This window comes from Salvelinus namaycush, chromosome 1, assembly GCF_016432855.1.
Source record: "Salvelinus namaycush isolate Seneca chromosome 1, SaNama_1.0, whole genome shotgun sequence".
Lineage (NCBI taxonomy): Eukaryota > Metazoa > Chordata > Actinopteri > Salmoniformes > Salmonidae > Salvelinus > Salvelinus namaycush.
Window position 1 is genome coordinate 29,933,174 of NC_052307.1, and position 26,063 is coordinate 29,959,236.

At 46.6% G+C, this 26,063-nt stretch overlaps 1 protein-coding gene across 2 annotated transcripts in view; it reads right to left on the reverse strand.

Moving 5' to 3' along the window:
- Nucleotides 1-353: 353 nt before the first annotated feature.
- The window catches only part of LOC120029900 (SET-binding protein-like), a 52,775-nt gene continuing 27,065 nt past the window's right edge, over nucleotides 354-26,063 (reverse strand). Inside the window, exons 4-8 of one of the 2 annotated variants that reach the window (XM_038975241.1) lie at nucleotides 15,978-18,403; nucleotides 15,572-15,776; nucleotides 12,614-13,679; nucleotides 5,517-5,787; nucleotides 354-1,303 (exon numbers count right to left, since the gene is read on the reverse strand). In XM_038975241.1, the coding sequence (XP_038831169.1) occupies nucleotides 1,231-1,303; nucleotides 5,517-5,787; nucleotides 12,614-13,679; nucleotides 15,572-15,776; nucleotides 15,978-18,403 (4,041 nt within the window). In that variant the 3' untranslated portion in view covers nucleotides 354-1,230. The remainder of the gene's footprint in view (nucleotides 1,304-5,516; nucleotides 5,788-12,613; nucleotides 13,680-15,571; nucleotides 15,777-15,977; nucleotides 18,404-26,063) is intronic. The other variant, XM_038975313.1, reaches the window with a different exon arrangement.

The window sequence follows — 26,063 nt, forward strand, 5'->3', positions numbered from 1 at the left end:
GTAGGGGTCGGGTGTGTTTATCACAACATAAATCACACCTGGAACACATTTTCAGCCAATCAGCATCCGGGACCAGAACTATCCGTTGTATAATCTGGCGCATAATAACACTTTCCTGTATGGCATTAAGATTTCTGAAGAATGTTCCATTCTCCCTGATGAAGGTTACAGCATGGGGGAGTTCCAAATGGCATCCTATTCCCTATATAGTGCACTACTTTTGACCAGAGCACTGGTCAAAAGTAGTGCACTATATAGGAAATAAGGTGCCAATTGGGACAAAACCCATGTCTCCATGTGGAAGGTTACCTCAAGGAAAGGTCGAAGAACAAAAAAACACAGCAATGACATCATCAGCTTTCAATAAACTCATTTATTATTTCACACAATGAATAACATGAACAAGTTCAATTTCATCTTAATAAGTGCCCAATGCGGCCAGCCAGGAAAACGGTAGCAAAAGAACGAGCTTTTCCTCAGAGAAAAGAGGAAAAAAAACTGAAAATAAAGACTACAAGATCATGATAAGTGAACATGACCAGAAGCATGCCAGCAGACATGGCTATACATATACAGTATATTGCATGTATATGTGCATTTGACATATATCTGTATATGAGTGAAGGCAAATACAAAATATGTGTACATTTACACATACATACTAAGAAGGATATATGCATATGCATGAGCATCTAAGTATTTACTTATGTCTACATGTCAAATATTTGCCATTTTTAATATTCATACAATGTACAAAAATGCTTTATGAATTACAAATCCATTACAAAAACAAACATATCAAACAATGTACAAGTCTTGCTCCAAATGCAACTGAAAGTCAACTTCTCTGCTTGTCTAAAATCTTAATGCATACAATCAAGTGGAGCATGCAGAAAAAGGAAAACCCACTCTAGGAAAAAGGTCCAAATACACTATGTATACAAACTCAAATATGCCAACACAGTTAAGAGCTCACTTTGTGCTCTTGCAAAGTACATTTATTGGTTTCCTCATCGACGCTTCATCTGCATGTTCAGCGTTGAACAACATTAAAGCTTGGAAACATAACATATATGTTAACGACTACACATATTAGTAGAGACTGGCTGCTTCTCAAATGACTCCATACCAGCACACTGCGTTTGAACAGGTTCTGTAGTAGTACACTATGTAGGCTGTGATTTGAGACGCATGCAGTATGATTCAGCTCCAGTGGCTGTCCTGGACTGGTCAGACTGGTCTCAGTGTAGAGGTAGAGGTCTTCCCTAACCACTGATCCAGGACCAGATGTTCCTTCGTCCCCCTGATGGTGAAGATATAGGATTTAGGGTTGGGTAAACTTCTACCTGGAGTCATACCAGTCATACAGTTGGACCAGAGTGAATACAGAACCCAGTACATAACAAAAGACCGCAAAACCCAACTTGACCATACGGGACTGTACTGGACCACGCGGTGGGTCTCGTGTAGCGTTAAAGCAGAGGATCGGGACAATACTAGTCAGCTGTAGAAGGCACCGGAACATCGGCTGGTAGAGAGAGAAACAGACAGATCCTAGTGGCTTTAACTCAAACATCAGAGACCGGCCATGGAATATTGAGCTGCCAAGCCTATAGACCCCTTAAACCACATCTAGATTCCTTAGACCAATCCTAGACTACATCTAGATTCCTTAGACCAATCCTAGACGACATCTAGATTCCCTAGACCAATCCTAGACTACATCTAGATTCCTTAGACCAATCCTAGACTACATCTAGATTCCTTAGACCAAACCTAGACTACATCTAGATTCCTTAGACCAATCCTAGACTGCATCTAGATTCCTTAGACCAATCCTAGACTACATCTAGATTCCTTAGACCAATCCTAGACTACATCTAGATTCCTTAGACCAATCCTAGACTGCATCTAGATTCCTTAGACCAATCCTAGACTACATCTAGATTCCTTAGACCAATCCTAGACTGCATCTAGATTCCTTAGACCAATCCTAGACTACATCTAGATTCCTTAGACCAATCCTAGACTGCATATAGATTCCTTAGACCAATCCTAGATTACATCTAGACCACACTCAGACCCTAGAAAGGTTTAGAGATATCCAGGACTCCTGTGAAAGGTGTAGTTTGGTTATGAGATCCAGTTCAGGCTCAGTCTCTGCGCAGTGTGTGATCTGACACACACACTGACAAGGACAGGTGTATTTTTGGTAATGCCCTCTGAGCACGTCCCACACACACGCACACACTGCTGCACTAGGCACCCATTGGCTCAGGGGAGTATAGCTGCTAGCCAATGAGGGTTCTTGGTCTTAGCTGAAGTGCAATGAGAGACACTATCTTAGGCTGGCACAGGCCCTGGGATCTCAACCTTGCGATGATTGTTTGACGAACATTCTAATTGATGGATGGATAGGGACTGACTTATGGGGTCTTGCTGGCTCTAATGTGGTCTAAGATAGGTCTGTGGTCTAAGATAGGTCTGTGGTCTAAGATAGGTCTGTGGTCTAAGATAAGTTTAGGTTTAGGCTATCCCAGTGTACGTAACTGAGCCCAGTTTGTATCCATGCAGGCAGAACACAACAGAACACAACAAAACAGACACTATTTACAACATTCAAACACTTCAGTACTGGAGCTTGACTTCTGATTAAGGCAGCACTGCAGGGAGCTGCAGCCACTAAAGTTGACATGAAATGATAGTCACTTTCTGCACAACGCTATACAAATTATTACTGATATTATTCACACTTCTGGTTAAATTACTTCATGTTTTATTGAGTAAATAAGACACTTATTTGTCTTTGTGGAAGGGTGGATTCCTCAGACAGCCCAGGCCAGACCTGATGCATAGCAACTACGTAAGACAGCATGGTTCCCAATACAACTCCCCTGGCACAGCCTGTCCACAGCCTGTCCACAGCCTGGGGCCTGGTTCCATTTAAGTTCAGGGCCCCTTTCCACCTCTGTTGCTCACAGCGCTCAGATATGAAAGGACTGGATGTGTGTAATAGTGTACGTGATGGATCCATTTTTCGTTCCCATAGTGCTTAACCGAGCCTTTTCACATCTGTTCACTCCAAAGAGCCAGGGTGAGCACAAGGGGCTTGGAACTGAAATGGAATCAGGCCTGTTGTACGTATGGCTGCAAAGGGACACAGGTAGTGCCCGCATTGTGGTTGCTAAGACACACGTGTCGTAAATGCACAATCATAAGTACGTGGTTTCAATCGCAGTAACTTCTCCGCCATTTTGAATTCCCCCAAAATGAGATGTGATGGTTTAAGAAACAAACATAAGGCACGTGCAGAACTGCTGGAGCTGACAAGACCCTCACAGAGAGAGGAGAGGCTTCCCAAGTTTACATTACATTTACAGGTCCCCAATGAAATACTGACCCACTGGTATTTTCTGAAACACTGAAGACATGATAGCTAGCTGGTGTGTTTAACTGCAGATTGAGAATGCTGACAACCCTACACCTGACAAGTCTGTGAAACACACATATCTCTGAGACTTTGGTTAACCTATTCCAATCTTTACATTTTGTGTGATGTTATTTTTCGACCACTACTCAGACACAATCTTTAGAGTAGCACACACTCACTACAAAGCACTGATCATTAACCCTCCTCCAGCTTCACTGTCCAATCAAATCTCAGACTTGGGCTTAGGTTTGACACCATTGGCTGAGCGTCCTGCATATTCAAATTGATTAAATTAATGCACATGTTTCTGAATGGATATTCACCATTGAAGTCAAGGCCAAAACGTAAGGCTAGAACAAGCATGTAAGTGCTGACTTTGATTAAATGTAAGCGTATGTTTATATAGTGCATTAAAACCAAGGTTTCGTCAAACACGCCTGATATTTCCATGTGTGTGATGGCCTTCTCATACACAAAATAAATGAATGAATACATGTGGTTCCTTCAGTCTGAGAACAAACAGGTCTTGAGTCACATCCAGATCTATTTTTGGTAATAAAACAACAATCCCAACGTTTATGGTCTATTGTACAACACTTCTATTTGATATAAGCCAGTACATGTAGATAGGCTGTTTTCCCCGCGTTAAAAGGCGGTTGAAAGTGGAGGATGCTCCTATGTACAGTTAGACCATAGCTGTAGAGACCTACAGCCAGGGAAGCTCAGTCCAACATATTGCCTTTAAAGTATCCATGCCCAGGACAGGGCAGGGGGAGTAGAGAGGGTGTAGAAGGGCTAGGGGTGAGGACAAGGGTTAGTGGGTAGGGTGAGTTACTGGTCTTAGATCCTGTGGGTCTGAGGGGTGAGGGATAAAAGGGTGAGTGGGGTAAGGTAGGTGGTCATTAACTAGCTTCATTAGAGAAGGCAAAAAAAGTATCATATTAACCAATCACCACCCCCAGTCTGCTGGTAAAGACGTGGCTAGTGCCACATTCAGATAAAGAGTATCATAAAGTACCATAGTATTTCATACTGTATAGTACCATAGTATCATACAGTATCTTATCAAAGAGTGCCATATAGTATCAGATATTGTAGCATAAAGTACCATACAGTATCATATTATAAGACGGTACGCATCATTGTATCACATACATGTATGATAAGAGTCACTGTTCATCCTCAGTGGCACTCTCATTCAGAGTGCAACACTCCCCCCCTCCTAACTCGTTCAGAGTTAAACACTACACCTCTCCTAATGTTCCTTCATAGAGACCTACTGCAGTCACTCTCCTTATATCCAATCATAGAAGAGAAACAGACAGGCCAATAGGTCAAAGTGCACAGAGGTGGTCCCAGCATTGCTGTCTGTTTGGCTGCTATTGCTGTGTTCATCACCAAGTGGGAAGGTGGTAATTACCCAGTTGTAAAGTGGAAATTACCAGTTGGATGCATTCACATGCTTCGAACTCGTTGAGAAACGCTGATTGACTAAAGGCCAACAAGCTTCGTTAACCATGAACTAAAAGTACCGCTATCGTGCTTGTAAACAAATTCTAGTGTTAAAACCATAGCTTTTTATAAAGAATGTTTTGTTGTTGCATTTATCTGCTGAAAATGGTGTTATCGAGGTAATTTCCTTATTAGGTGACGTCAGAGGTCAACATGTGGGAGAAGTCAGAGCACAGGGATGATAGTTGCGTTTCCCACTAGTAATTACCAGTTGGAGAGGCGTTCGCGTGGATTTTTCCAGTCGTATGTGGTAAATACTACCTTCCCACTTGGTTTTGAATGCAGCATTTGGCCAGTGTTGGCTCCTCTCACCAGCTCTCTGATAGGCCAGAGCTAATCTATCTATCTGCAACTGTGATGCTGTCTGTTTGGCTAGTGGAAGGCCATATCCCCTCCCTCCTCTCTCCTGCACCTCCCCCTGCGTTTCCTTCCTCTGACCGGTGGGGGCGCCAGAGAGCGTGCTCGGTGCACCACCGTCTCAATGGCCACTGAGATAGAGTCGTGATTGGAAAACTCCAGAGGCTGGGGGATGGGACTTGGTCTTAAGCTCCGCCTACCCGGTAGGTCCACACACCTCTCCAACACTGGCATCCCGAAGCCCCTCCCTTCATCCCTCCCATAACTGGTGGGTTCAGATTCATCAATAGGGTGTTTCCGGGGGCGACCAGGTCGCCTCTTGACGACGTTGTTGCCAGTCTTAGCCTGGCGCTGGAGACGCTTCACACGCAAGATCTTCTGCACGTGCTCAAAACTCCTCTGACTGTTGAGCACATTGTTGAGAGAACACATCCTCCTGACCTCACCGTGGATCTGTTCCACCTCATGACGCTTATACCTCCTCTTACCTGAGAGAGAGAGAGAGAGAGAGAGAGAGAGAGAGAGAGAGAGAGAGAGAGAGAGAGAGAAAGAAAGAAAGAAAAGAGAGTTATGTGATCGCACTTTGGCAATGTAAGATATTGAATGAAGATGGCAATAGAGCTCATTGACTTAACAGATGGAGAAGAGGAAGGGGAAAGAGAGGGGGGCATTTTACAAGACCACCATTTAACAAGCTATTTGATATGACAATGAAACTAAGGCAAAATCAGAGGGGTTCACAAGACAATGTCAGCAAGAAAGAATTGGCCTGAATGCAGAAATTGGATGAGACATATGCAAATGTTGCTCATTGACAGAAACACTGTTTTTGTTTGAACTGCTTCCTGCTAATTTCCTCCATATTCAGGCCTACATTGCAGATGAGACAGAAGTAGAGATTCCATCCTGTGCTAAAGAGCGGAGAGGAGAGAGAGTGATGGAGAGAGAGACATGCTTCCCAGGCCAATAAAGCCCCTTTGAATTGAATTGAATTGAGAGAGTGTGGAGCTTCCATTCTGCTAGCAGGAAATCCACAGAAATGTCTCCTTCAACCATTAAATGTGTCTCTACACAATAGTGTTTCTACGCATCTGGAGCACAGACTGGCAAACAGGCCAGACACACGCAACACACATATTCGCACAGACACACTGCAAACGCACGCACGCACACACACACACACACACACACACACACACACAGACACAGACACAGACAGACAGACAGACAGACAGACAGACAGACAGACAGACAGACAGACAGACAGACAGACAGACAGACACACACACACACACACACACACACACACACACACACAGACACACAGACTAAGAAGAGTGGCTGAGCAAAGGAAACTGAAGCCATATTGTTTCCTTCATGCTGGTAAACTGGGCACTCTGCCCTTCATACACACAGCGTCTCTCTCCCTCCCTCCCTCCCCTTACAGCCCCCCTCTTCTCTCTGGGCTACGTTCCCAGACTGGACCAAAGCCAAAATGGAGGAAAATCACAATCAGACATAACAGGCCCAAACCAGCCGCCTTTAAACGTGCTTGCTCTCTCCCTCTCTCTATATTCTCCATGCTCTCTCCCTCTCTCTCCCTCTATCCTCTCTGCTCTCTCCCTCTCTCTATCCTCTCTGCTCTCTCCCTCTCTCTATCCTCCCTGCGCCCTCCCTCTCTCTCTATCCTCTCTGCTCTCTCCCTCTCTCTATCCTCCCTGCTCTCTCTATCTCTCTGTCCTCCCTGCTCTCTCCCTCTCTCTATATCCTCTCTGCTCTCTCCCTCTCTCTATATCCTCTCTGCTCTCTCCCTCTATCCTCCCTGCACTCTCCCTCTCTCTGTCCTCCCTGCTCTCTCTATCTCTCTATCCTCCCTGCTTTCTCCCTCTTTATATCCTCCCTGCTCTCTCCCTCCTCTCCCTCTCTCGCTCTCCTCTCTATCGTCCCTGCTCTCTCCCTGTCTCTATCCTCCGTGCTCTCTCCCTCTCTCTATCCTCCCAGCTTTCCATCCTGCCTGCTCTCTCCCTCTTTATATCCTCCCTGATCTCTCCCCCTCTTATTATCCTCCCTGCTCTTACCCTCCTCTCCCTGTCCCGCTCTCCTCTATCTATCATCCCTGCTCTCTCCCTATCCTCCCTGCTCTCTCCCTCTCTCTATCCTCCCTGCGCTCTCCCTCTCTCTCCCTCTCTATCCTCCCTGCTCTCTCCCTCCTCTCCCTTTCTATCCTCCCTGCTCTCTCTCTCTCTATCCTCCCTGCTCTCTCCCTCCTCTCCCTCTATATCCTCCCTGCTCTCTCCCTCTCTCTATCCTCCCTGCTCTCTCCCTCTCTATCCTCCCTGCTCTCTCCCTCTCTATCCTCCCTGCTCTCTCCCTACTCTCCCTCTCTATCCTCCCTGCTCTCTCCCTCTATCTATCCTCCCTGCTCTCTCTATCCTCCCTGCTCTCTCCCTCCTCTATCTCTATCGCTCTCCTCTCTCTATCCTCCCTGCTCTCTCCCTCTCTCTATCCTCCCTGCACTCTCCCTCTCTCTATCCTTTCTGCTCTCGCCCCCCCCTCTCCCTCTCCCTCTCTCGCTCTCCTATTCACTGTGGTTCTTCAGTGTCTCTGGGTGACAGTGTAACAGTACTAACAGAGTACTAACTACCCATTGAGAAATGTGATATACTATTCACATTTCTATTGGTCTATCTATTTAAGATGACTTGAAAGACAACAGGAAGTATGACACACAAATTCATTCATAATCTGCCCATCATCGGTACTCCCAGCTATCAAATGGCTTGCAGATGATTTCAAAAGACATAAACCGTTTACTCCTGACTCTGAAATTGTAAACTTGCCCAAAGGTATTGAGATCTTCATCATATTATGATCATGATTGAGTGTTTATAGATAGGAAAGATGTGATGGGAATAAAACATTTAGTGTTGTGTATAATAAAGCCTCCTGTCCATAGTGTTGTGTATAATAAAGCCTCCTGTCCATAGTGTTGTGCATAATAAAGCCTCCTGTCCATAGTGTTCTGTATAATAAAGCATCCTGTCCATAGTGTTGTGTATAATAAAGCCTCCTGTCCATAGTGTTGTGTATAATAAAGCCTCCTGTCCATAGTGTTGTGTATAATAAAGCCTCCTGTCCATAGTGTTGTGTATAATAAAGCCTCCTGTCCATAGTGGTGTGTATAATAAAGCCTCCTGTCCATAGTGGTGTGCATAATAAAGCCTCCTGTCCATAGTGTTCTGTATAATAAAGCCTCCTGTCCATAGTGTTGTGTATAATAAAGCCTCCTGTCCATAGTGTTGTGTATAATAAAGCCTCCTGTCCATAGTGTTGTGTATAATAAAGCCTCCTGTCCATAGTGTTGTGTATAATAAAGCCTCCTGTCCATAGTGTTGTGTATAATAAAGCCTCCTGTCCATAGTGTTGTGTATAATAAAGCCTCCTGTCCATAGTGTTCTGTATAATAAAGCCTCCTGTCCATAGTGTTGTGTATAATAAAGCCTCCTGTCCATAGTGTTGTGTATAATAAAGACTCCTGTCCATAGTGTTGTGTATAATAAAGACTCCTGTCCATAGCCTCTCTTCTACCGAGACAAAGAGTCATTAGTCTAATACACTAAGCACTGAGTAGCAGCAATTTATGAGGTGCGGACACACACACACACACACACACACACACACACACACACACACACACACACACACACACACACACACACACACACACACACACACACACACACACACACACACACACACACATTAAGTAGCAGAAATTTATGAGCTGCATATATGCATCATAAAAAAATGATGACCTTCAGCAGTTCTTCAGTGTCTATAGCTCTGTGACTGATCTGAAGCGTCTATAGCTCTGTGACTGATCTGAAGGCAGTTCTTCAGTGTCTATAGCTCTGTGAATGATCTGAAGGCAGTTCTTCAGTGTCTATAGCGCTGTGACTGATCTGAAGGCAGTTCTTCAGTGTCTATAGCTCTGTGACTGATCTGAAGGCAGTTCTTCAGTGTCTATAGCGCTGTGACTGATCTGAAGGCAGTTCTTCAGTGTCTATAGCTCTGTGACTGATCTGAAGGCAGTTCTTCAGTGTCTATAGCTCTGTGACTGATCTGAAGGGAGTTCTTCAGTGTCTATAGCTCTGTGACTGATCTGAAGGCAGTTCTTCAGTGTCTATAGCTCTGTGACTGATCTGAAGGTAGTTCTTCAGTGTCTATAGCTCTGTGACTGATCTGAAGGCAGTACTGTTTTGCGTCCTCCACCCTATTGATTAAGATTTGGGTATGGTAAGCGGATCCTAGATCTGTGTTTAAGGTACACTGCTATCCAGAGTTTTCAGCCAACTGCAGGAGGAAGGATTCTATTGTGTGTGTGTGTGTGTGTGTGTGTGTGTGTGTGTGTGTGTGTGTGTGTGTGTGTGTGTGTGTGTGTGTGTGTGTGTGTGTGTGTGTACGCAAAGAGAAAATCACTCTCATTAACTCTGCAAAAAGGATGACCTGCTTTTATACAAATGATTATGTGAGAGATTGCTGTCAGCTGCAGTGGAACCTGCTGATTAGTGGGAGCACACACACACACACACACACACACACACACACACACACACACACACACACACACACACACACACACACACACACACACACACACACACACACACACACAGAGTTCAAATCAGGCTCAGATAAACACCCAATCACAGGGAGGAAATGATTTAGAAACACATTCAATCACACAAGAGTGGAGGATAATATGAATTTTAGATCAGAGTGTGTGTGTGTGTGTGTGTGTGTGTGTGTGTGTGTGTGTGTGTGTGTGTGTGTGTGTGTGTGTGTGTGTGTGTGTGTGTGTGTGTGTGTGTGTGTCTGTGCACGTGTGTGTGTTTTAATTGGGCTAGGGCTGGTCTGTGGAGCGTAGCAGTAAGTCATGCTGGTAGAGTGAGGAGAGACGGAGGAGAGAGAGGGAGGGGAGACAGGAGAGAGAGAGGGAGTGAAGAGGGTAGGTGAGAGAAGAAGGAGAGACAGAGGGAGACAGGGGAGAGGGGGGAGGGTTTATTGAGAGAGAGGGAGGGAGTAGAGGACGGAAAGACAGGGGACAGGGAGAAGAGAGAGTGACGTGAGGGAAGAGAGAGAAAGAAGTGGTATGTCTGGAGCAGAAGGAGAGATGGAGGAGGGAAAGAGAAAAATGGGGGTTAGAAAAGGGGGGTTAGAGAGAGGGGGTAGTGTGTCTGTGAGTCACCCCCCGCGGGTCCCCCGGGGAGGGGGATGTAATCTAAGTGAGCCCCTGGCTTCTCTCCCCCTCCACTGGACTAGGCCCCACTCATTAAAGCCCTGGCTGGTGGCCAGCTCTGTTAACACAGCCACTGCCTTTTACTGCCTGTTTGGAGAATATAAATCACAACCTGAGAATCATATATCTCTGGGACCAACCATTGGCAGGCTGGGAGGAATGGATGGAGGGAGGGAGAGATTGGTGAATTATAGTCCTTTCCAGCCATGCGTTTCGTTCTCTCTCTCTCTCTCTCTCTCTCTCTCTCTCTCTCTCTCTCTCTTTCTGGCCAGATGTGCTCGCTGCACTCAGAATACAGAATGTACCAAAAACACATTTGTTCAGTATTTAGTGTTTTAGGAGCTGACTACCTCTTTGTCTGCTATAGGCTTACACATGTTCATCTGTCTGCTCTGAAAACTGAGAAGACATCTTATATGCTATCCATATCATATATATACAGTTTAGGTAAAACATGAAGAAGAAGAAGAATGAATTACTGATGTTGTTTTCACTATAGAGACTGGAAGTGATGCAGCGCATCGGTACAAAAATATATTTTGAGCTAAATCTGAAAAATCAGATATCTGGAAAGAGGGGGGCTGTGTTATAGCACGGTAATAAGCCTGTTATAGAGTAGTAATATGTTGTTACCTGTGAGAGGGGGGCTGTGTTATAACACGGTAATAAGCCTGTTATAGAGTAGTAATATGTTACCTGTGAGAGGGGGGCTGTGTTATAACACGGTAATAAGCCTGTTATAGAGTAGTAATATGTCGTTACCTGTGAGAGGGGGGCTGTGTTATAGCACGGTAATAAGCCTGTTATAGAGTAGTAATATGTCGTTACATGTGAGAGGGGGGCTGTGTTATAGCACGGTAATAAGCCTGTTATAGAGTAGTAATATGTCGTTACCTGTGAGAGGGGGGCTGTGTTATAACACGGTAATAAGCCTGTTATAGAGTAGTAATATGTCGTTACCTGTGAGAGGGGGGCTGTGTTATAACACGGTAATAAGCCTGTTATAGAGTAGTAATATGTCGTTACCTGTGAGAGGGGGGCTGTGTTATAGCACGGTAATAAGCCTGTTATAGAGTAGTAATATGTCGTTACCTGTGAGAGGGGGGCTGTGTTATAGCACGGTAATAAGCCTGTTATAGAGTAGTAATATGTCGTTACCTGTGAGAGGGGTGCTGTGTTATAGCACGGTAATAAGCCTGTTATAGAGTAGTAATATGTCGTTACCTGTGAGAGGGGGGCTGTGTTATAGCACGGTAATAAGCCTGTTATAGAGTAGTAATATGTCGTTACCTGTGAGAGGGGTGCTGTGTTATAGCACGGTAATAAGCCTGTTATAGAGTAGTAATATGTCGTTACCTGTGAGAGGGGGGCTGTGTTATAATACGGTAATAAGCCTCTTATAGAGTAGTAATATGTCGTTACCTGTGAGAGGGGTGCTGTGTTATAACACGGTAATAAGCCTCTTATAGAGTAGTAATATGTCGTTACATGTGAGAGGGGTGCTGTGTTATAGCACGGTAATAAGCCTGTTATAGAGTAGTAATATGTCGTTACCTGTGAGAGGGGTGCTGTGTTATAACACGGTAATAAGCCTGTTATAGAGTAGTAATATGTCGTTACCTGTGAGAGGGGGGCTGTGTTATAACACGGTAATAAGCCTCTTATAGAGTAGTAATATGTCGTTACCTGTGAGAGGGGTGCTGTGTTATAATACGGTAATAAGCCTCTTATAGAGTAGTAATATGTCGTTACCTGTGAGAGGGGTGCTGTGTTATAACACGGTAATAAGCCTGTTATAGAGTAGTAATATGTCGTTACCTGTGAGAGGGGTGCTGTGTTATAGCACGGTAATAAGCCTGTTATAGAGTAGTAATATGTCGTTACCTGTGAGAGGGGTGCTGTGTTATAACACGGTAATAAGCCTGTTATAGAGTAGTAATATGTCGTTACCTGTGAGAGGGGGGCTGTGTTATAACATGGTAATAAGCCTGTGACTGTCAGTAATAAGTAGTTACCTGTTAGAGTGGGGCTGGCATTGTGGAACGACTCTTCTGTTTCCTGGCTCTTCTCTTTCCTGGCATTGTGGAATGACATCACCCCTTCCTCTCCGAACACTGCTAAGCCCCTTCTTCTGCCACGCCCACTGCCCTCCTCCCGCAATCTAAAAAGGTCAGAGGTCAGCTCTGGCCGCTGTGATTGGCTCCTGTAGCTGCTCAGGAAGCTGCTCATTGGCTGTACGGGCATGCGTGGGCGGAACTGGACATGGTCCATGGAGAGAGAAGAGAGAGGGTCCGACTCAAACATCGCTCCTCGGGACCCCCCTCTAGAGCCTTGCCCACCCCCCCTTTGCTGCTCCTGATGCTTAGGATTGTTCATCTCCCGCCTGTCAGTCAACAGGTTGAGCAGCCCATTGGTCTTGGCACCACTGAAGAGCCCGCCCAGCTCCTGTCTGTCATGGGGTGAGAGGAGAGGGGTCTCTTCCTTGTGCTTGTGTTTGTGCTTGTGTTTCCTCTTGTGGAGCCTCACCCCTCCAAGACCCCCACCACCATCACCACCCAGGGATCCCAGTCCTTCTCCCCGACCAGAGGAAGCCTGCAGTGGGCCGCTAGATGTCCGTAGCTTGGGCCCGGCCTGGAGCTTGGAGTGGCCTCCAGAGTGGAACTTAGGAGGGGGGACAGCAGGCCTCATGAAGTGGGAGGGTGGTGAAGGGCCGTGGGAATGGTGGGGCAGGTAGAGGGGGGGTGCTGGGGGATAGTAGCCCAGGCTCAGAGGCGGGGCGTAAGGCATGGCATACGGTGCATAGTAGTTCCCCCCTGCCAGCGGATACCCAAACCCCTGGACAAAAGGCAGCTTGGACGTGATTGGCTCACTGGCTTTGGCGGGCCGGCCGCGCCTCCTCTTGGCCTTGAGCTCGGTGGTCCTGCGCAAGTAAGGGGCGGGGTCACAGGGGTAGGGGTCGTAGGTCAGGGGGTAGTAGTGGTGGTGGAAGTTGAGGCGGAAGATGGAGGGGTAGGGGTGCTGGGGGTAGCAGGAGGCGTAGCGTCGGTGAGACACATGTAGCTGCTGCAGCTTCACCACAACCTGGCAGAGGAGAGGAGGAGGAGGCCACATCAGAACTGAATCATTTAACACAGTCATATTAAAATCAGTACTGGATAATAGGCTTAGGCAGTAATACTGTATACCGAGGTATTTGGAAATAGCCATGTGATGGTTTTTCCAATAGCGTCAATACTGTTGAAACAGATTTTCAATACATTTGAATATTTGTAGCTATTTTTTAAGTGAATACCTGCGGTCAACTTGCGCAATACGTTAGGAGATAAATCAGATCGCGTTCTTCATTTCACTTGTCACATTTTACATTTTGAAGCGTACCGTAGTTCCCCAGAACAGTTGAGCCAGTCATGTGTTTGTTTGTAAATAGCACAACGGGAGAAAGCAGAAGCAGCTCCAGCTGTGTATTGACAGGGGTCACATTTTATATTGAAAGTCAACAGTGTTTTTTTTGCTTCAATAGAGTGACCAGGGACGTGCAACTATAGTTTTCCTTCACAGAAAATACATTAGTGCAACACATTCGGCAACTCATTTTCATCAAATGACAACAGAAGTGCAACACTATTTGGCTGGCAGCCACACAAGTAAATTAACTTACAATGAAAAAGCTATCATATTTATATTTATCATAGAACGAATGTAGCCAGCTACATTTCCTAATGTTTCGCTTAAAGTTAATCTTGCATTTTACCAGAGCAAGTACCTTGGCTACAAGGAGAAACGTACTGGATAAAAGTAGCTACACATCAGTCAGAGAGTTCTCTGCTGATAGAACGCCTGTTTGTGAATTCTGATCCGAGTGGAGAAGTGCAACAGAAGCATAACATTTGTCTGATGCCGAGCAGAAATTACAATAAGAAGCATTTTAGATCTGCGTTTACAAAACACAGGAAGATATTTCTTACGCGTTTTATCTTTTTTTCGGGATGAAAATTGCAGAATTTTGCGTTAACGCGACCCCTTAGTTTAACTTGCTAGTTATCTAAGTAAGTGGCTGAATTAATAAAGAGACGGGGCATCAGATACTGTGAGCTTTCTGCCGTGTTTGAAAAATCTTTACAGCTGTCTGCTATCTTGATTTCCCCGTGTCGATATGAAAACCTAGATAGTCTCAACCATACAGGATAAAATAATACAGTCATATTAAATCAGTACTAGATAATACACCAAGTCTACCAAACATTGAGTTGCACCCCCCCCCCCTTTTTGCCCTCATAACATCCTCAATTCTTTGGGGCATGGACTCTGCAAGGTGTTGAAAGCATTCCACAGGGGATGTTGGCCCATGTTGCCTCCAATGCTTCCCACAGTTGTGTCAAGTTGGCTGGATGTCCTTTGGGTGGTGGACCATTCTTGATACACACAGGGAACTATTGAGCGTGAAAAACCCAGCAGAGTTGCAGTTCTTGGCACAAACCGGTGCACCTGGCATCTACTACCATACCCAGTTCAAAGACGCTTAAATCTTACACAATCCATGTCTCAATTGTCTCAAGGCTTAAAACTCATTCTTTAACCTGTCTCCTCCTCTTCATCTACACTGATTGAAGTGAAATGAACAAGTGACATCAACAAGGGATCATAGCTTTAATCTGGATTCACCTGGTCAGTCTATGTCATGGAAAGAGTTCCTCATGTTTTGTACACTCAGTGTATAATACAGTCCTGATGAGGCTTGTGGGCCTATTTAGAAATATATGAAGATGTGCTCATTTTAATGGCTGGAATGGAAAGATATCAACCACTTGGGGTTTCCATGTGTTTGATACCGTTCAATCTGTTCTATTCCAGACATCACAATGAACCCTGCCTCTAAAATCTCAGTGACATAATATACAATAAGTCTAGTGGTAACTTCATTCTACTCTTATACTAAGTTTGAGGAGATTTTAATAGGAAGTTTGATTTGATACCTCTTCTAGCTCAGACAGGAAGTGCAGGTGGTCTCGGCTCTGCAGGCACTTCCTCTTCCTGCGGTGTTTCTGCTTCTTCTCTTGCTGGGACAGGAAGTTGTCCACCACTGCCGCCTGCCGCACGCAGCGACCCCTACTGCCGCGACTGGAGGCCTCCAGAGCTGCAGCCTCCGCAGCCTCAAACCCACACAGGTCAAATGAGTATCTGCAACACACAACATAATCCTGTCAACTGGATGTACAATGATGCTATTATGGGTTCAACCAAACCCCTGGGCAACATCAACTAACTAACGGCCTACCTACCTAACACACTCACTTACTACTAACTAATGAACATACTAATGCATTCACTTACTGCTAACTAACAAACACCCTCACAACTCACTCCTAGAGAGATAGATACCTGCGTCGTGCGTTGGTTCCCTTCTCTGTCTGGTCAGAGGTGCTGTTGTTGTCCGTCCCTATGCCGCTGTCGCTGGGAATGGTCTCCTCGCTGTGTGATTCGCTGATGGGTGACAGCGTCACCTCCTTGACCGATGCTGCCCCCTCAGATAGGTGGGACGGGGAGTTGGCCAGGAGGCGCGGGGGAGACAGCTTCCAGCCGGCCCCCAGTAGCCCCCTGCCTAGGGGTTTAGAGGGCAGGGCACTGATGGGCTGCAGGCTGGGCATGGTGGCGTCAGAGTAGGGGCCGCGAGGGCCGGGGAGGCACAGAGAGGATAGGGTGTGACTGGGTCTGAGGAGGAGGGTAGTGGAGCTGGGAGGGAGGGTGGAAGGCACTAGGAGGCTGTTATACAGGCTGGACATGGGGACAGGCAAAGGAGGCTTGGCCCCGCCTCTGTGGGGAAGGGTTTGGGTGTCGGAGCGTGGCTTCCTCCCTCTCTTTTTCCCGATATAGATAGTTCCTCTCTTACTGACGTTGATTTGCTTCCCCAGATGCGCCTCAATGGTAGAGGCCATGGCCGTCATGGTGGAAGAGACAGGAGCCGAGGCTGACTTCAGTGCCAGGCTGCCATGTTGGCCGGAGCCTGATAGGATCTCATTCAGGATACTCTGCACCTTCCCCAGCTTCAGCTTCTTCACCGACCTGACATGGCCACCCTCACTGCGCTGCAGTTTCAACCCATTAGCATTGGGGCTAATGGAACCCGATGTGATTTGGGCTAGCGTGGTTAGCGTGTGAGTCTTCCTCCTGCGGCTGAGCCCCGCGGGGCTGTCCCGGGCCAGAGGGCTCAGGGGGGAGGTGGAAGTGCCCTCATGGATGGTTTCCACAGTGAGCAGGGGTTGTTTTTTGGGACGACCTCGTTTGCGCTTGGCGGGGGTGTGGACAGTCAGACTATCTGTGTTGGTGTACAGGGGGCTGGAGGGGGTGATGGGGAAGGCAGAGGGCGGCTCAGACATGGCTGACAGGGGGCTGCGGCCACTCTCCCTCTGGATCAGGCCGGGGGGGGTTCGGGACTTGAGGTAGGACCACCGGTCCTTGGTCTTGGGGGGTTTGGGGTAAGGGCTGAGTTTTGGGCTGGTGTTGGGGTTAGGGTTAAGGACGGGGCTTAGGTTGGGCAGTGTAGGGTTAGGGTTGAGACTGGATCTTGGACTATGGATATGGTTGAGGTTAGGGCTTGTCAATCTGGGGCTAGGGTTATGGTCAGGGTGTTTGTGGGGGTCTGTGGATGATCTAGGACGGCCAACTGGGTTTTTCCTCACACAGCTCTGGATCATGGCTGATTCCATGTCGGCTCCACTCATACCCCTCTCTCCTCTCTCTCCTTTCTCCACCTTCTCTCCTTTGTCTCCTCTCGCTCCTTTCTCTCCCTTCTCTCCTTTCTCTGCTCTGTCTGCTCTCTCCCCATTCTCTCCTCTGTCCCCGTCTGCCTCTGGCTGGCTACCCTCACCACCCCGACCTGACCTAGACTCACTCCTGTATGATTCCATCTTGTGGCCTTTCATTTTGTGGGACAGTTTGGGCTCCGGAGGCCCTGATTCATTCCTCTCTGTGATGTCAGTGCCCTGCAGCTGCTCCGATTGGTCCTCCTGGGTGAGTGACTCCTGGAGAGACCGCCTCCTCCTCCTCTTCCTCCCTTTTCCCTCCTCCATCAGCACAGGAGCACCAAGCGTTGGCATCTCCCTCTCCTCCTCCTCTCCTGTCCTTCCTATGCTCTCCCTCTCCTTCTCTTCTCTCTCCAGCTCAGGGGTCTCCTCCCTCCTGTACTTCTGCCTTTCATCTGGAACTATTGGACTCTCTGCATCTTTCTCTGCCCTCCTCCCCCATGGCAGCTCTGCATTGAGGGTATTACCCTGAGTTCTCTGGGGGTCCTTCCTGCCGTACTTCCTCTTGATGTTTCCAAACAGCTGCTCACTGACCTCCTGTAAGCCCCGCCCTCTGGAGAGAGAGGTCAGGTTTAGAATGCTAGCGTCCGTTACTACGGGCAACACGGGATCAGGGCTCAGGTGTCGATGGGGGGATGGGCTGTAAGAGCGAGGGGAGGGGCTTCCTGGGACTCTCTTCATTGGAGGTTTGAGGAAGGAAGGGGCCAGGTCAGAGAGAGGGCTCCTATTGGCTCCCGCTGGTTCTCTGCTAGGCTCCGCATGCACTGGATTGGCTGGAGATGCGGAGGGAGGCGTGGCCCAGGCTGGACTGTGTGTATGTTGGTGTGTGAACTTTGGTGGCTGTGTGTGTTGCTGTTGGGGTTGGTATGTGAGTGTGTGGGGGGGCAGTGGTGTGGTGTGTAGGATAGAGGGCTTGGGCTGGTGTTTTGGGGGGGTGATATCCCCCAGTAGTTGCAGTAGCCCCCCCTCTCTAGGTTCTGCTGCTTTGAAGGGTCTCTCATAGGTCTGAAGAGAGAAACATGAAGAAGACAGAGATCAGGACTCATACTATTGGAACATACAGAACAGCTGGTCTTTATGGAGCAACACGAACATTCAGTAGGAGACAACAGCTTATATCCAAGTCTACTATGAACAGACTGTTGGTAGTTAAAGGGATAGTTCATCCAAAATCTGTATTTGGGTAAAATTACCCTTACCTGGAGTTAGCATCGTCAGACTTCAATCAGTGGTTCCAGGCAACTGGATGTTAGCAAAGCTCCACTGCAAGCCGAAACTTCCTCAAAAACACTACAAACTAAGTTTGGTATCATCGATACTCGTGAAGAACCTGGCCATGTTTTCCTCACTGCGAGACTGTTGTTATTTGTCCAATCAAATTCTAATTGTCTAATGCTCTTATACTTCCTATGTTTACCGGTCAGTTTTGTTGACATCTGGAAAGCGATCCACGTCTAAGTGCCTTCACCAGGTGGATGACGTCATCACTGGAAGACACATAGTGATGCTCTGTGCTGCGGCTACATGAGGAAATAGCTCCAGTTTTGAGTAACCAAATTCCAGCAATTATTTCAGCAGTATGCACGTTAAAAAAATCCCTGCTAACTCCACCAACTACCGAACTTAGTTTGAAGTGTTTGAGGAAGTTGCGGTTTGCAGTGCAGCTTTGCTGACATCGGTTCGCCTGGAACCACTGATGAAATCGGACGATGCTAATACGCTAACTCCAGGCTGTAGCCAGAAGTAAATAATGGATTATTGTAGATTCTGTCACCATAGGCCTTCAGACACAACTGAAGGTAAGAGTAATTTGACCCAAATATATATTTTGGATGAACTATCCCTTTAAGCATTCAAAACAATATTGAACAAAAGCTGTTTACAGAGCAATTCAATTCCTGTGGTAAATATATTCAATGCTGAGAGAGAGAGAGATCCTGATCTTCAATCAGTCAGCGAAGGATGTCTGGGTAACTGGATCCCTAACTTAGTTTAAACATGAATACAGTATACACAGTAGACTAAACACTGTGGTGTACCACTAGACACACAGTAATAGAATCTAAAGGGGCTGACATGTAAAGCAGCGAATGTGTGTGTGTGTGTGTGTGTGTGGTTTTCTCTGTTATTAGCAGGCTCAGCCTATGATGCAAGGACATGCCTGAAATGCTGAGCATGAAATAGCCTTCATTTCTCAGAACAAGAATAGACTGACGAGTTTCAGAAGAAAGTTCTTTGTTTGTGGCCATTTTGAGCCTGTAATTGAACCCACAACTGCTGATGCTCCAGATACTCAACTAGTCTAAAGAAGGTCAGTTTTATTGCTTCTTTAATCAGAACAATAGTTTTCAGCTGTGCTAACATAATTGCAAAAGGGTTTTCTAATGATCAATTAGCTTTTTAAAATGATAAACTTGGATTAGCTAACACAACGTGCCATTGGAACACAGGAGTGATGGTTGCTGGTGCCTATGTAGATGTTCCATGAACAATCAGCCGTTTCCAGCTACAATAGTCATTTTCAACATTAACAATGTCTACACTGTATTTCTGATCAATTTGATGTTATTTTAATTGGACAAAAAAATTTGCTTTTCTTTCAAAAACAAGGACATTTCTAAGCGACCCCAAACCTTTGAACGGTAGTGTATATCGACTGGTATATTTCATCAATGAATAAAAAGCATTATTTTGCAATGGTATTGTTTTTTCTCCCGGTCATTTGACCGGCAACATTTTTTGAATCGGCCAAAAGCTGTCAATTACCGGCTAACGGAAACCATCATGCACGCACACACAGCAGTGCCAGAGAAACCAGAGCCTATGACAGCCATTTTACAGGATTCATCTCTGCTCAGTGGTTGCAGGGAACAAAGCAAAACAGACAAACACAGTCACATCTCCTCTACCAATGCATTTCTCTCTCTCACCATCCAATCAGTAGTCAGTGAGTGAGACTCATTCTGCTTCTCTCCTCAGCAGGTTGTTTATCTGCAGAGCACAGGCTGCACACACACACACACACACACACACACACACACACACACACACACACACACACACACACACACACACACACACACACACACACACACACACACACACACACACACACACACGCACACACACGCACACACGCACACACACGCACAGTTACATGCATAGGGACACACAGGGCTGTTTATCTGCAGAGTACAGGCCGTCACTCACAGGATGCTCTGAGATGAGTCTGGAGAGGGAACTGTGCGTGTGTGTGTGTGTGTGTGTGTGTGTGTGTGTGTGTGTGTGTGTGTGTGTGTGTGTGTGTGTGTGTGTGTGTGTGTGTGTGTGTGTGTGTGTGTGTAAGGTGATAGCATGTCTGTATCAGGTGCCAGTCATTCTAACTGAAATGACCTGGATATCTGAGAATGGACAGGCAGGAGCGTAGAATACCTTCTTTACTGATATCCTCTCTAGAGCAGGGTCACACAGCTCATCCCCCCCTCCTCCCCCCTGTAACTATTCTCCAGGTCGTTGCTGTAAATGACCATGTGTTCTCAGTTAACTTAACTGGTAAAATATGGGTAAAATAAAAATAAAATACAAATTATCACAGTCGCACATAGTTGCAAATATAACTCAAAAAACATGTGCTTTTAAACTAACTTCAAAAAGAATTCCCCACCCTCTCACTCCCTCCCTCACTGTCCCTCTCTCCATGAGCTGTGCACTAGTCCCTCTAACCACAAACTCACCACAGAGATAATAAAGGAAGGATGCATGGCCACTTCCCCTAGTCTGTTTGAAACTGGATGGTTTCTTGGCAATATTTGTTCTGCCCCCTCTCCTCTCTTGCTCTTCCTCCATCTTTCTCTCCATCCTCTCTCTCTCTGCCACACCCCTCCTCCTTTTCTCCGTACTACCCACTATCTCTATTTCACCACTATCATGTCAGTCTCATAGTTCCTCCGGCTCAGTGGTGTGTGAGTACCACTAGCTGACAACAGGGGGTGTGAGTACAGCTAGCTGACAGCAGGGGGTGTGAGAACCGCTAGCTGACAGCAGGGGGTGTGAGAACCGCTAGCTGACAGCAGGGGGTGTGAGAACCGCTAGCTGACAGCAGGGGGTGTGAGTACAGCTAGCTGACAGCAGAGCGTGTGAGTACCGCTAAATGACAGCAGGGGGTGTGAGTACCGCTAGCTAACAGCAGGGGGTGTGAATACCGCTAAATGACAGCAGGGGGTGTGAGTACCGCTAGCTGACAGCAGAGGGTGTGAATACCGCTAAATGACAGCAGGGGGTGTGAGAACCGCTAGCTGACAGCAGGAGGTGTGAGTACCGCTAGCTGACAGCAGGAGGTGTGAGTACCGCTAGCTGACAGCAGGGGGTGTGAGTACCGCTAGCTGACAGCAGGGGGTGTGAGAACCGCTAGCTGACAGCAGGGGGTGTGAGTACCGCTAGCTGACAGCAGGAGGTGTGAGTACCGCTAGCTGACAGCAGGAGGTGTGAGTACCGCTAGCTGACAGCAGGGGGTGTGAGTACCGCTAGCTGACAGCAGGGGGTGTGAGTACCGCTAGCTGACAGCAGGGGGTGTGAGAACCACTAGCTGACAGCAGGAGGTGTGAGTACCGCTAGCTGACAGCAGGAGGTGTGAGTACCGCTAGCTGACAGCAGGAGGTGTGAGTACCGCTAGCTGACAGCAGGGGGTGTGAGTACTGCTAGCTGACAGCAGGGGGTGTGAGTACTGCTAGCCGAAAGCAGGGGGTGTGAGTACCGCTAGCTGACAGCAGGGGGTGTGAGTACTGCTAGCTGACAGCAGGGGGTGTGAGTACTGCTAGCCGACAGCAGGGGTGGCAGGCAGGGAGCTGCAATAGAGGGACTAACCCTGAACCAGCAAAACACTGACATCTCACATCCACCCCTAGCCACCGACCCTAGCCCCTACCCAACTAGACATTTTACTAGCCCCTAACTTTGTTTACCAAATCAGAGCTACTACCATATTGCTACCATATACTACTACCATATTAATACATTACCATATTGCATACCCATTCAATTCCCCCAGATCTACAGAAGTGTCTATAGGCCAGGGTTAGCAGACAGTTTATGAGGAAGCCGGACAGTTGGCCAGTCAAGGTCAGGCACTCTGATTGATCATAATGGAATTGATCCTGTCTGTAGACACTTACAAGGATGGAGCACAATCCCAGAGCACATACTGTATGTTACTGCTTATTTCTGTTGTCAAAAGGCCTTCAGTCTGTCTACTCATATGAGTGTTGAGTCATATGAAGAGTCACACACACATGCGCAGACACACACATAGAACTTGATGAGTCACAGTGACCTTTACCTCCACAGAGGAGTGAGTCACACGTTACCCATGACCCTCCGCTTTAACCCTGGGTGTTACATCATCAGTGGCAGGGCCTCTCTCTCTCTCTCTCTCTCTGTGTGTGTGTGTGTCTGACACTGTTACACAATCCCAAACCAACTCCTACCACCTAGGCAGTGTAGATCTGAAGGTACAGTAGGAGCCAGAGACAAGAAGCTAGGATTGGATATAGGGCTTGGTATGTGACTAACTAAGAGACCACACAGTGTTGTTATCTAAACCAGGAAGTGACACCTCTGACCCGGAAGAGGAAGTAGTAGTTAGAGATTAGTGCTAATCCACAGGGTCTGAACTCTGACCTCTAGGGATAACACACACACAGAGAGAGAGAGAGAGAGAGAGAGAGAGAGAGAGAGAGAGAGAGAGAGAGAGAGAGAGAGAGAGACAGATACACACACAGACATACAGTGCATTCGGAAAGTATTCAGACCCCTTGACTTTTTCACATTTTGTTACGCTACAGCCTTATTCTAAAGATCTAAACACAATAGCCCATATTGTCAAAGCAAAAACAGGTTTATAGAAATGTTTGCAGATGTATTAATAATAAAACTGAAATATTACATTTACATAAGTACTCACCTTTGGCAGCGATTACAGCCTTGCGTCTTCTTGGGTATGACACTACATGCTTGGCACACCAGTATTTGTGGAGTTTCAGCCCATTCTTCTCTGCTGATTCTCTCAAGCTCTCAGGTTGAATGGGGAGCGTCACTGCACAGCTATTTTCAGGTCTCTCCAGAGATGTTCAATCGGGTTCAAGTCCGGGCTCTGGCTGGGCCACTCAAGGATATTCAGAGACTTGCCCTGAAGCCACCCCTGCATTGTCTTGGCTGTGTGCTTAGGGTTGTTGTCATGTTGGAAGGTGAACCTTCACCCCAGTCTGAGAACCTGAGAGCTCTGGAGCAGATTTTCATCAAGGATCTCTCTGTGCTTTGCTGCGTTCAATCTTTCCCTCGATCTTGACTAGTCTCCCAGTCCGTGCCGCTGAAAAACATCCCCACAGCAAAATGCTGCCACCTCTATGCTTCACCGTAGAGATGGTGCCAGGTTTCCTCCAGGTGTGACGGTTGGCATTCACGCCAAAGAGTTTCATCTTGGTTTCATCATACTAGAGAATCTGAATTCTCATGGTCTGAGAGTCCTTCAAAGGCCTTTTGGCAAACTCCAAGTGGGCTGTCATGTGCCTTTTAAGAGGAGTGGCTTCCGTCTGGCCACTATACCATAAAGGCCTGATTGGTGGAGTGCTGCAGAGATGGTTGTCCTTCTGGAAAGTTCACCCATCTCCACAGAGGCACTCTGTCAGAGTGACCATCGGGTTCTTGGTCACCTCCCAGACCAAGCCCTTCTCCCCAGACTCCTCAGTTTGTCTGTGTGGCCAGCTCTAGAATGAGTCTTGGTGGTTACAAATGTATTTAATTTAAGAATGATGGAGGCCACTGTGTTCTGGGGACCTTCAATACTGCAGAAATGTTTTGGTACCCTTCCCCAGATCTGTGCCTCGACACAATCCTGTCACGGAGCTCTACGGACAATTCCTCCAATCTCACGACTTGGTTTTCGCTCTGACATGGACTGTCAACTATGGGACATTATACAGACAGGTGTTTGCCTTTCCAAATCATGTCCACAAGTGGACTCCAATGAACTTGAATGAACATCTCAATGATGATCAATGTAAACAAGACGCACCTGAGCTCAATTTCAAGTCTCATAGCAAAGGGTCTGAATACTCATGTAAATAAGGTATCTGTTTTTTAGTTTTTTTAATTTGCAAACATTTCTAAAAACCTGTTTTTGCTTTGTCATTATAGGGTATTGTGTGTATATTGATTTAGAATAAGGCTGTAACGTAACAAAATATGGGGGAAAAAATCAAGGGGTCTGAATACTTTCCAAATGCACTGTATGTCTGGTGCAGAGAGACAAGAGAAAACAAGTTTTGATCAGTCATGGACATAAAAACATCAAAAGAAGTTGGAGAACAAGCTATGAAGGAAAAATACCGGAATTTTGGTGCAGGTACAGCCAACTAGCGCAAAAATAATATTGTGATATTGTCAAAACGATACGATGCAATATATCGTAAAAAATGATATCCCGATATGTAACTACAGCGATTATATCCACCATCACTATAAAACAGTCAAACTAGTAGTTGCAGTTTAAAGGGTAAAAAACAACAACTGTGGTGCACATTAATGTTCTAAACCTATCATTCTATTTATCGTTACCGCATCAATTCAGGCAATTTATGGCGATGTGGATTTTTTTCCAAATCTCCCAGTTCTAAGACATACACATGCACACACCCCCTCTGCCCTTTAACGACAACAGAACAGACCTGCCAATCAGTGAGGTCAGTTTCGTGTTCCCCCTGCTGATGGTTGCGGAGGTAAAGCTGATCCTAGATCAGTTCCTGTGGTCAACAACAAACACACACTGCAGACAGCAGCATAGGAGAAGTACCGTACATCACAGTTAAGTGAAAGTGCGGAGAAGAAAACATGTGAACTGGTACTCCTGCACACTAAATATACTTGCAAATTCAACAGTAGACCCTGCCCATATTCCCTCTCAGTTTCACTGTCCCTTTCTGGAAAAAACTCAGACTCCAGCTTGGAGGGAATCAGAAAACTTATTTCAGAACATTATTTCAGAACACTAACAGAACACTTACACTGCCCCACCCAAATCTGTCTCTGTCTCTCACCCACCACACACACACACACTGCCCTTCAAATTCTGTTTTTGCAGCCTTTTATTTGGCGGTGTGCCTGGTGGTTAGAGTGTTTCATTTCCCTGTAAAGAACTGGGCAGCTGTCCAGAGACAGACAAAGAGAGAGAGTGAGAGAGAGAGAGGGGGGAGAAGGAAGGAGAGAGAGAAAGCGAGAGGAGGGGGAGGGGAAGGTTTCGGTAAAAGAATGAGAGAGCAGGGGAAGGGAGGGAGAGGGGAACAGTTTTTTTTTTAAAAGAGAAAGAAGAGCCCAGACAGTCTTATCATCACTTCCCTCCAAAATGGACTGATTGATATTATCACATGAGCAGTGAACACTCTCTCTCCCTCTCTCCCTCCCTCCTTTGACATCACGATATTTGCCCTCGTGCCCCCCTCTCCTATCTCATCCCTCCTTTTCATTCTCTGTTCTGAAGAGGACCATTCTCCCCCTGTGGGAACCACGCTCTGAGACACACACACACACACACACACACACACACACACACACACACACACACACACACACACACACACACACACACACACACACACACACACACACACCCTCT